Source organism: Mucor mucedo (assembly GCF_025094135.1).
Source record: "Mucor mucedo strain NRRL 3635 chromosome Unknown EV154scaffold_362, whole genome shotgun sequence".
NCBI lineage: Eukaryota > Fungi > Mucoromycota > Mucoromycetes > Mucorales > Mucoraceae > Mucor > Mucor mucedo.
Genome location: NW_026252646.1, coordinates 1 through 11,489, shown reverse-complemented (window position 1 = coordinate 11,489; position 11,489 = coordinate 1). Strand labels below are relative to the sequence as shown.

The window sequence follows — 11,489 nt, the reverse complement described above, 5'->3', positions numbered from 1 at the left end:
AAGCTAGAAAACCCACGCAAAACTGATTCTGTTTGAGCTGAAGCTACGGAAAAAGGTATTAATGTGATATTCAAGTGTCTGTGGTAGATATTGTACTTACATTTTATCCGTGCTTAAGCAGTATCACGAGCTAATTTATAAAGTGAATAATGTGTTTAGTAAAATGGATAATGATTAATGTTAAAATTATAGTACCTTGTATGAAGCTTTACGCGATATATCTATTGACAAATGAAACGCGTTATGTATTAGTTTAGGATGTAAAATAATCACCAAGATATTACTTACGGTATTTCAAAGAGTAAAGAGCCTCTAAAAATAAAAAGGCGTTTGTTAGTGATATATTATTACAGGGAAGCACAGTACAGAATAAAGTATACCTTTATAGATACACATCTTGAAAGTAAAAGGGGATAGAAGATTATATTATCGCATAAGTCATGAAATAGCTACCTTTTTCGCGTTTGACTTGATTAAATTGACTGTGAGAAAATAATAGTAGAATGCCTTATGATAGTATTGTTAAGACAGATGTTCTATGACATACCATTGTTCATAAGCATCATAATATTACAAGCAATAATCACGCGTTTGTGAAGACACGCCACGGTTGAAAAAAAATACGTAAGAGAAAGAAAAGCGACCTAAGAAAGTTGGGTTGCGTGACAAAATATCGTTCCGCAATGACGTTTGTAAATTATTGCACCAATCAAATTGACAGCTTATGTCCGCATAAGCTAAGCATTAAACACATTTTTTGATCTGAACGATATATAACCAAAGACAATCCCCAGAGTGCACTTTATCAAAATTCTTTATTTATTATAAACAACTTACTTAATTTTAAAAAACTATGAAAAAAACACCTGGAACAAATAAGTTCCGTGCAAAACCTGCTTTACCGCCTCAGGAGCAAACGTGTGTGTTATGTAAATACAGTACAATTAATCGACACTCTTTTAAAGTGCATCAAAGATCAGGACACCACTTAGAACTTCTGGAGGCGATTCAGTCCAATCAAGGATCACTACCTGCCAATGACATCGAACAACAGTAAGTGAGCGTCTTCTTCAATTTAAAAATATTCAGTTTGTACTTATCATTATTATTTTAGGAATACCTCTGACGAACAACCTACTATCCCGCTAAGCGAATCTCGTAGTTCTGATATGGAGTCCATTGAAAGGTAAAGTTATTTAAGGCTGTTAAATATATTCAAATTACTTACATCAATATACATTAGACCAATCCAACCTGACGCACTGCCGAACCATTGTCTGAACCTGCAAATGAATTTGATGAAAATCAATATGATGATTATGATGGTGACGGTGATGATGATGGGCGTGATGATGGTGAAGAAGAATTCGATGGTGGTAATGCCTTTGACCATTTCAACAATGATTTTAACAACGGAGGGGAATCTGATGATGATAGCGAATCTAATGAACCTCCCGTTCCTGTTAACGACGTCAACAACGGCTCTAATGGTGATGGTGGTGATGATGGTAATGATGAATATCTTGATTTGAGTGGTGATGTCAACGACAATCCAGCATATCCTTTCAAAAATGAATACATAATGCATGCCCTTCTTTTCTTCAAGTCTGGTAGCTTTAAGTATTCAGAAGTCCAAATCAAATCAGTTCTTGATTTTGGTAAATATATGGCTGAAATTGCAATCAAAGAGTACAGAGCTCAACTAGCTTTGGATCCTTCTGATGTTATTTATGATTTCCGTGGCTATCCCACTCCCCACAGCGTTTCCAGATTTCACAAATCCAAGAAAAGTTGTATACCTTGTTTTCCTCATGCTCCCCATTGTGCGAAAGATGATAACGGCGGACTTCTTGTCGAACCTACTGAACCTGCCACATCAACTAGCGCATCTGGTACTGCTACAGCAGCTGACGCCTCTGCTCCTGCTCCTGCCTCTACCTCTGCTCCTGCCTCTACCTCTGCTCCTGCCAATACCTCTGCTCCTGCCAATACCTCTGCTCCTGCCACTGATCCTGCTGCAACAACAATAAAACTGCTTCTGCACCCGCTGTTCCTGTTGTTGTCGCATCAAAGCCTGACTTGTTTCTCAATGATGTATCTGAACACTTGCGACTTCTCGTAGGTAATCCCTGTATGTCTGGTTCCTGTCAGATCTTCCTGATCGAACACCTAACCAACGAATCAAGCTAAGTCAAGGTGAAAAGTGGAATTGTGATAGATTGTTTGAGCATCCCATGATAATTACTGGTCCAAATCTTCAACTCTGGGTATCGGATAAGGTCTCTTTGCTGTCTGAGAGCAATATTCCTCTTCGTGATCGCCATTATTTTAAAGTGGCCAAGATATTCCAAATATCAAAAGTTGTGAACGTTGATTGTATCCAATTAAACCCGATAATAATCTTGAAATGTGCTGTTTATACGACATCCTTCTCCACTGTCCCATAACCGACCTTGACATCAATAATGTCTTTCGTGCCGAACATGAATCCTTCGATGCATTTACCAGCTTACAACAAATAAATGGTGACGATTATCTTTGTTCTAGAGATGTTGTTGCTAATACTCGATTGATTCGCGCTCATCATGACATGATTGATACTGGTAATAAGTACAAGCGTCCACTGCCCATTAGATCACGTATAAGAAGCATAAATCCCAATTCGCCAAACTACCAGGTCGTTAGAGTAATTCCGTACAACCTTTTCTCTGATGATACCAGTGGTAATTCCACATCAAAATGGAATTGTTTCGATTCGTGGTCGATGAATCCTGCCGCTGTTCCTCTTAGTGTTGCCAATCATTATTTGAATCAATTTTTTATATGTGGATCAAATCGCCATACTGCTATGGAACAGTTGCCTTCCCTTGTCCCCGATTTAAAGAAACTGGAAACTGGTCTGCCGATGTTTGATGCTATTCTCAAGGAAGAAGTCTTTGTTGTTGCTCCTCTTTTGTTTATCAAGGCTGACAATCCTCGTCATGCCGAGGTTTCTTGTTTGAAAGCTTCAACAGCTACTTATCCGTGTAGAAAATGCTTCTGGTGTCGACATGCTGATGCTTTTGATCCTAATAGAATTACCACGGCCGAAGAACACATGTCAGTTCCAAGAGAAAAAGGTCACTGGATGAGTTTATTTCCAAGCGATGACTCGGATAGTACTGATTTCTCGATACGTGTTCGTAACAGACAGGGTGATTATATCATGGTCGAAAACTTGATGGACCTCGGCTTCAAGGAAACTGCTGGCAAAAGGCTTTTGACGTTGTCTTCTTGGGATCCTAGCAAGGATACACCGGTAGAAATTCTGCATGGCCTATGTCTCGGTTTAATCAAATACACGTTCAACAAAGCTGCTGATTGCTTTTTCAACAAGAAGCAGGTTGATCGCATTAGTATTTTGTGTGCAAAGTATGGGTCTAAGGCTTTTACCAATTTGTCGACGCATCTCAAAGGATACAAAAGCTTTCTTGGAAGAGACTTCAAACTTATGATTCAGATGCTCCCAATTGTTCTCAGAGTTGCTCGTGACCACATTGATTTCCTCAACCTTCGTAATGATCAATTCCACCGAATGGATAACGTTATTAGTACTTTTGATAAGCTTGGTGAGCTTTGCTCATTGTGTTATAACTGTGAAATACATACCAACTTTTCTGCCTATCTCGATTTATTGCGTCAATCCGTTGATGATACTGTTATTGCTCTGGATAACCTTGATCGTACCGTTGTTCCCAGTAACCGACGTACTCGTGGAGAGCCAGCAACAGCAACGACAACTGCATCAGTGCCCAGTCAAACTACTTCTGAAGAGATCTATGGTCTTTCTGGTGAACAATCTAATGGTGCTACGATTCCATACGCCAAAACTGGTGGTCCATTGTGTAATCGTTTAAAGACTCATTTGATAGTCCATTTGGTAGAGGATTGTCTTCGATTTGCTTCTCCTGTGCTTCTCGCAACTGAAAAGAACGAGCAATTCAACAAACACATTAGGGCAATTGTCATGAAGACCAACAAACAAAACCCTTCTCGTGATTTGGCTCTTATTAACGGTCGTGAGGTAATGCTGAGAAGTATTGCGATGGGTCTTGTTTGGGATAACGGTATGAAAACTCGTGGTAGTCTGGTCAAAGCGTGGTTCGATAGGTACAGTGAGGACATGTACTATTCTGCTAATCGGGAATTCGGCAGTACTGAATATATTGCTGGAAAGAAGATTGCTTTAAACATGACGGCTATTCTCGATGTTGACTTGGATTCTCTTGGGGCGCGTCGTCTGCTTGGAAAGGTGGTAAAACTTCGCGGCGATCAGGCTATTGTTGAGGTGTATGAACTTGTTCCCAGGCCAGCCTTCGTGATTCATGATGACAGTAGCCTCATTTCTGTCTATCAAGCTGACGAAGGTGGTAATCTCCTCACCAAGAAAACTGAAGAAATCTTGGACTTGCTGAAGTATAAACTGACTGTGGTGGAATTACTTGACATGTCTCAGGAAACTGAGATTGACACTGTCAAATATTCTCTTATCAACAAGTGCAAGTTCGGTACTTTCTGGTGGCTCCATAACACTAATCGTTATTTCAAAATTTTAGAAAATGAAAGAAACTAATCATTTTGTTTTTTTTTACATGTCATTTTTTCAAAAAAATAAAAGTCTCTTCCATTTTGTTATCCAATAAAAATGCTTAGCTGCACGAATCGCTATCCTGACCCCCATAAAAGACGCTAAAGTAGTTTTCAAGGTGCACGAAACCTTCATTCAGTTGTTTATTTCATAACATCTGGCCTTCAATCACGTATTTTGTTTTTTCGCCCAATCGCAAAGTTTTATTTTTTTAAAAAAAAATTCTGACACGGGAATTTACTTTTTGGTGCAGAATTTAAGAAATATTTAAAGTTTTCAACTGGTTGTGTAGTGGCATAATCACCACGGTTGTCCACAGTTTCTCTGGAATGGGAGCTGTATGTAACAGGCGGGTTTGTAGTTGGCATTGGTATTGTTGCCTGCTCCATCAAATCATGAAACTCCCAGTGTTGAAGAGGTGCACTACCAGTAGAATTAGCATCGTCTCGTCTGCTTCGATACTTAGCATGAAGAGCATGCCATTTAGTGGTCATGGCACAGATGTCTCTTCGGCCATTGACGGCTGCGTTGTCATTGAAGGCTTTTTCTGTCTTTTGGATTAAAGCTCCTTTGCCTCACTTGAGCTAGTCAAACCCGCTTCAACAAGATACGCAGGAAAAATTTCAATCAATACATGTGTGCTTGGTGAATCCCAGTTAAGGTTGGTGTTAGGCTCTGGTACGGAATCGGCAGCAGAAACTGGATCAGCAGCAGGAGGAGGAGCTTGCTCGGTAGCAGGAACAGGACCAGCAGAAGGAACAGGACCAGCAGAAGGAACATGTTCGGAAGATGGTGCAGGTACAGAAGAAGGGGTAGGTACAGGTACGTCAGTGGGAATCTGTGCAACAAACGGAGGGTTTACTCTGGGTCGGCCTCTTACCACAGGAGGGTTTGGGCGTTGGCCATTGATGAAGTCAGCACTTGAATAATTTTGGAAACTCATATCTGTAAAATAAAATAGAGATGGTAAAAAAAAAGTAAATCGATCAAAATAAAAGGCTATTATTGAAAAATAAAACAACATTCGTGTTTTCAGTAATCGGATTTGGACATTAAATAATCTGATAGAAGGTTTTTGGGGCCTGCAGATTTTAATTCTTCGTTTGGAGAATTCGGAATTTTTAGCACTGAAAATATTCAATTTTGTTATTAATCGTCCATATATATTATTAAAATTTTAAAAGATTCTATTTGGAAAAACTGTAACCTTTCACAAAAAAAAAAAAAAATTAATGTCCTTAATCGGGATCTTTAAAAAATAGTTTGATGTGCTTGCGAGGGCCCTTAAGCTATTAAAACTATTTGCACATCTTTATAAATTGTTTTCCACTTTTAAGAAATATTTTTTTATCCTTGTCTTGTAGTGCCTTTTTTCTAACAGCTTTCGGCTTCAGACGAAATTAATTTTTTTTGTTTCTATAAATTTTGTTAGCGGCGTAAGAAACGGTTGTTTAGCAATCTGTAGAATGTACGATGTTTAAAAATGTGTCAGAAAAATAATATTTGTTGATATTGTTATTTTCTTGGTTTAATAGTGAGGAATTATCTTTAATACCTCATCCATTAATTTTCCCTTTGCTGGATACGTATTTCAAGTGTATTTCACTTCTTTCGATGGTCTAGAAATTTAGGATTGACGGCTTTTGGGGTTTCTATCGTGTTACCACTAACTTTTTGAACTCATGATTACCCTTTCAAATATTTGAACATATACTTGGAATACACAGCGGCAAATTTGTATCGTACTCCTTACTAAATGTTATGTTTTAAGGTAAAGTAAAATTATAAAAAGACTACCGGAGTAGTTTGAGACTGTTTATAAGATTGTCTTTTAATAATAAACGAAATGTACCAGTATTTATATAAAAGACTGTCGGCTGTGTTCATGTCTCAAGCGCTGTCTTGAAGTTGTCCTAGATCAACCAAAAATGTATACAATTATTACATAGTACTACTTTAGTCTTGTTCTAATAAATCTGAAGTTTTTTTAAATCTCCTTGCTTTAAACAATATTTTAATTATTTCTCAGACGTACTAAATTGGACTTGCGCTGTAATATCCTTATAGTTCTTACTATGACATTTATTGTAAAGCTTATATCACAAATGCTATCAGCATGGATAAACCTTTGTCAGCTCTAATATGGCTATATTCTTGCTAGGTCACCACACACTCCTCGGGTATTGTAGTCATGTCTATTTAATTCTATTTCTGTATTCAAGATCTTATCTGTTTTTTCTTTTTTTTTTGAATTAAACTTTTTCTACTCTCATCCATTTTATATATGTTAATACTAATTGATATAATGCCTGTTTCTTTGGTCCTCACCTTAATAATTATTCTGTTCCGCTCTTGCCCCGCTCCACTCCTCACCGGCCCACTAATTTGAACAAGTCGTCTTGATTAATTCTGTTTATAGCTCCGTTAATTACACCATTACTTAAAGCAGTCTCCAAAGCAATGATACGATTAGAGCAGCATTGGACGAAATAAAAATGTGATAGACTAAAAAATGTGTGACATGTTTGGGATAAAAAATATTCCAGTAAAGGTTATAAAAAAGAAGAGTTTAACATCTTATAAGAGTGATAATAGCTTATACATTTTTTATGAAGCGCTTTTAACCAGATCAATAACTTAATAATAACAAAAGACAGAAAATAGAAAATGTTCCCAAAGTGTCCCTATGATATGAGTATGTGATGTCGTTACAAAATACAATAACCTCAAACAGTTAGGATAGTTTAGAGGTCACTGTATATATATTTTTGAAATACAACGCACGTTTAAGGACGTTCCGATATGATTTGCGACTTATCTTATATGTGAAATTAACTAAGATAATTCCCATACAAGCTTAGAATGCTTGAACCATTTTTGAACCGTTTCCAATTACTTATAATCTATTTAGGTTGTTATTTAAACGTAATCAGTGAACCCGTAAGTGTCGGATCAGTATTGATAACTACCAGAATTCCCTGAAGTATCGCATAACAACGGATAGCGGACCGGATTACCCTGAATTCAACGGATTTTGAGGGATAACGGACCGGAGTACCCTAAAGTCAACGGATTGGCAGGGATAACGGACCGGAGTACCCTGAAATCAACGGATTTTGAGGGATAACGGACCAGAGTACTCAAACCTATTGGATCTTGACGGATAACGGACTAGAATTCTCAGATTTGTATGATTTAGGCTGCTGACATGAAACAAAATATATTGAGATCTTAAATAGGAGATGTACTAATACAGACAAGCTCCGTTTTTTTTTTTAAAAAATGTTTTTTTATTAATATTTTTTTCCTAAATTGAATTCTGTCAAAAATAATGTTGTCATATTTTTTATTATTAATCTATTATTAATCTACCGCTTAAAAATGACAAATTTGTGGGCATGGAATGTGAAGCCTCCAGAAATAAACGGTCCTAAAATGGACTACTAAAATGCCCAAAATACAAAATAAAATTTTTATTACTGTTTCCTTACACAACCAAGTGTAAGCTTTAAAATTTCAAGACCATTTTTTTCCCAAAAAAAAAGTAAAAATAGATATGAAAAGTGTTTCCTTTTTGGTTTTGGGGTTTTGTTTACGTTTCCTTGCTGTACAAATAAAACAATAAAATACAAATACAAAACACGAAAATAGTTTTTTTTTAAAATTGCCTTAAAAAGCGAAATTTATTTATATAAAAAATTGGCCCACAAAATCAGAAACCGGCAGAAAGCGCCTGTTTGCCCATCGGGGCTACGCAGGCCGACCAGGCAGGCTATTCAGCCTTGACAGACAGGGCAGACCACGTAGCCCAGACAGGCCACGTATGACACGTATAGCAGACAGTGAATTCAAGCTAGAAAACCCACGCAAAACTGATTCTGTTTGAGCTGAAGCTACGGAAAAAGGTATTAATGTGATATTCAAGTGTCTGTGGTAGATGTTGTACTTACATTTTATCCGTGCTTAAGCAGTATCACGAGCTAATTTATAAAGTGAATAATGTGTTTAGTAAAACGGATAATGATTAACATTAAAATTATAGTACCTTGTACGAAGCTTTACGCTATATATCTTATGACAAATGAAACGCGTTATGTATTAGTTTAGGATGTGAAATAATCACCAAGATATTAATTACGGTATTTCAAAGAGAAAAGAGACTCTAAAAAAATAAAAAGGCGTTTGTTAATGATATATTATTACAGGGAAGCACAGTACAGAATAAAGTATACCTTTATAGATACACATCCTGAAAGTAAAAGGGGATAGAAGATTATATTATTGCATAAGTCCTGAAATAGCTACCTTTTTCGCGTTTGACTTTGATTAAATTGACTGTGAGAGAAGAATTAGTAGAATACCTTATGATAGTATTGTTCAGACATATGTTCTATGACATACCATTGTTCATAAGCATCATAATATTACAAGCAATAATCTCGCGTTTGTGAAGACACGCCACGGTTAAAAACAAATACGTAAGAGAAAGAAAAGCGACCTAAGAAAGTTGGGTTGCGTGACAAAATATCGTTCCGCAATGACGTTTGTAAATTATTGCACCAATCAAATTGACAGCTTATGTCCGCATAAGCTAAGCATTAAACACATTTTTTGATCTGAACGATATATAAACCAAAGACAATCCCCAGAGTGCACTTTATCAAAATTCTTTATTTTATTATAAACAACTTACTTTAATTTTAAAGCACTATGAAAAAAACACCTGGAACAAATAAGTTCCGTGCAAAATCTGCTTTACAGCCTCAGGAGCAAACGTGTGTGTTATGTAAATACAGTACAATTAATCGACACTCTTTTAAAGTGCATCAAAGATCAGGACACCACTTAGAACTTCTGGAGGCGATTCAGTCCAATCAAGGATCACTACCTGCCAATGACATCCAACAACAGTAAGTGAGCGTCTTCATCAATTTAAAAATAGTCAGTTTGTACTTATCATTATTATTTTTAGGAATACCTCTGACGAACAACCTACTATCCCGCTAAGCGAATCTCGTAGTTCTGATATGGAGTCCATTGAAAGGTAAAGTTATTTAAGGCTGTTAAATATATTCAAATTACTTACATCAATATACATTAGACCAATCCAACCTGAACGCACTGCCGAACCATTGTCTGAACCTGCAAATAAATTTGACGAAAATCAATATGATGATTATGATGGTGACGGTGATGATGATGGGCGTGATGATGGTGAAGAAGAATTCGATGGTGGTAATGCCTTTGACCATTTCAACAATGATTTTAACAACGGAGGGGAATCTGATGATGATAGCGAATCTAATGAACCTCCCGTTCCTGTTAACGACGTTGTCGTGATCGAGGCTATATACTTAATATATGACTCTATCTACACTTCTTAAATCTTCCATTTGATAATCCTAAATATAATTCTTATTGGTACTTTATATTAAATACTGATCATTTACTTTATGTACAGGCTTGATCTCATATCATCCTTCATACAAGTATAAGGCATACATTTAAATAATAACATGAATATGAAAACATATGAAGGTTACATCAGCCACGTTGAGGTGCCACAGCTGTCTTTAATAAGAACTACATTTTCCCCTGAATGTTGTGCTACAAGACATACACAGTTTAAGAATGAATGTTATTGTTATTGTTATTGACATCTCATTATGGTCTTTCTATATGGGATCATTACATCCGAGTATTATCTGGATAAATCTACCCATAACCGTCATCAGCCCATCTGTGATCAATGTCTGAAATAATGTGTATATAAAGACCCCCTTTTATTTGTTTAATAAAGCTTTAGTTTATTTTTGCAGTTTGATAATTTCACTTTGTTAAATTTTACATTTTTTCTTAATTCGCTATTATCACTCTCGAATTTCTCAGACGTCAACAACGGCTCTAATGGTGATGGTGGTGATGGTGGTGATGGTGGTGATGGTGGTGATGATGGTAATGATGAATATCTTGATTTGAGTGGTGATGTCAACGATAATCCAGCATATCCTTTCAAAAATGAATACATAATGCATGCCCTTCTTTTCTTCAAGTCTGGTAGCTTTAAGTATTCAGAAGTCCAAATCAAATCAGTTCTTGATTTTGGTAAATATATGGCTGAAATTGCAATCAAAGAGTACAGAGCTCAACTAGCTTTGGATTCTTCTGATGTTATTTATGATTTCCGTGGTTATCCCACTCCCCACAGCGTTTCCAGATTTCACAAATCCAAGAAAAGTTGTATACCTTGTTTTCCTCATGCTCCCCATTGTGCGAAAGATGATAACGGCGGACTTCTTGTCGAACCTACTGAACCTGCCACATCAACTAGCACATCTGGTACTGCTACAGCCGCTGACGCCTCTGCTCTTGCTCCTGCCTCTACCTCTGCTCCTGCCTCTACCTCTGCTCCTGCCAATACCTCTGCTCCTTCCACTGATCCTGCTGCAACAACAAATACAACTGCTTCTGTACCCGCTGTTACTGTTGTTGTCGCATCAAAGCCTGACTTGTTTCTCAATAATGTATCTGAACACTTGCGACTTCTCGTAGGTAATCCCTGTATGTCTGGTTTCCTGTCAGATCTTCCTGATCGAACACCTAACCAACGAATCAAGCTAAGTCAAGGTGAAAAGTGGAATTGTGATAGATTGTTTGAGCATCCCATGATAATTACTGGTCCAAATCTTCAACTCTGGGTATCGGATATGGTCTCTTTGCTGTCTGAGAGCAATATTCCTCTTCGTCATCGCCAATATTTTAAAGTGGCCAAGATATTCCAAATATCAAAAGTTGTGAACGTTGATTTGTATCCAATTTAACCCGATAATAAGCTTGGAATGTGCTGTCTATACGACATCCT

The 11,489-nt window shown here is 37.0% G+C and overlaps 2 protein-coding genes across 2 annotated transcripts; both read left to right on the top strand.

The window, feature by feature from the left end:
• The first annotated feature begins 1,488 nt into the window (after positions 1 to 1,488).
• Positions 1,489 to 4,693, top strand: EV154DRAFT_534717 (uncharacterized protein). Its single transcript, XM_051604043.1, has 7 exons — positions 1,489 to 2,081; positions 2,123 to 2,131; positions 2,152 to 2,376; positions 2,550 to 4,294; positions 4,316 to 4,471; positions 4,496 to 4,513; positions 4,538 to 4,693. The coding sequence occupies exons 1-7, from the start codon at positions 1,583 to 1,585 to the stop codon at positions 4,610 to 4,612; spliced, it is 2,727 nt and encodes a 908-aa protein (XP_051449888.1). The 5' UTR covers positions 1,489 to 1,582; the 3' UTR covers positions 4,613 to 4,693.
• Positions 4,694 to 9,337: 4,644 nt separating this feature from the next.
• On the top strand, positions 9,338 to 10,428 carry EV154DRAFT_557418 (uncharacterized protein; the record flags this gene model as incomplete). The annotated part of the gene is made up of 3 exons (XM_051605427.1): positions 9,338 to 9,537; positions 9,600 to 9,671; positions 9,729 to 10,428. 3 exons carry the CDS (start codon positions 9,338 to 9,340, stop codon positions 10,009 to 10,011), a joined length of 555 nt encoding a protein of 184 aa, XP_051449887.1. The 3' UTR covers positions 10,012 to 10,428.
• Between the last annotated feature and the right edge of the window lie 1,061 nt (positions 10,429 to 11,489).

Excerpts from the sequence above, each read along its gene's own strand:
- EV154DRAFT_534717 (XM_051604043.1), top strand. The coding sequence starts at position 1,583 with ATGCATGCCCTTCTTTTCTTCAAGTCTGGTAGCTTTAAGTATTCAGAA. Across the intron at positions 2,377-2,549 it reads AAAAGTTGTGAACGTTGATT|ATGTTGTTGCTAATACTCGA; the intron begins GTATCCAATTAA and ends TTTGTTCTAGAG.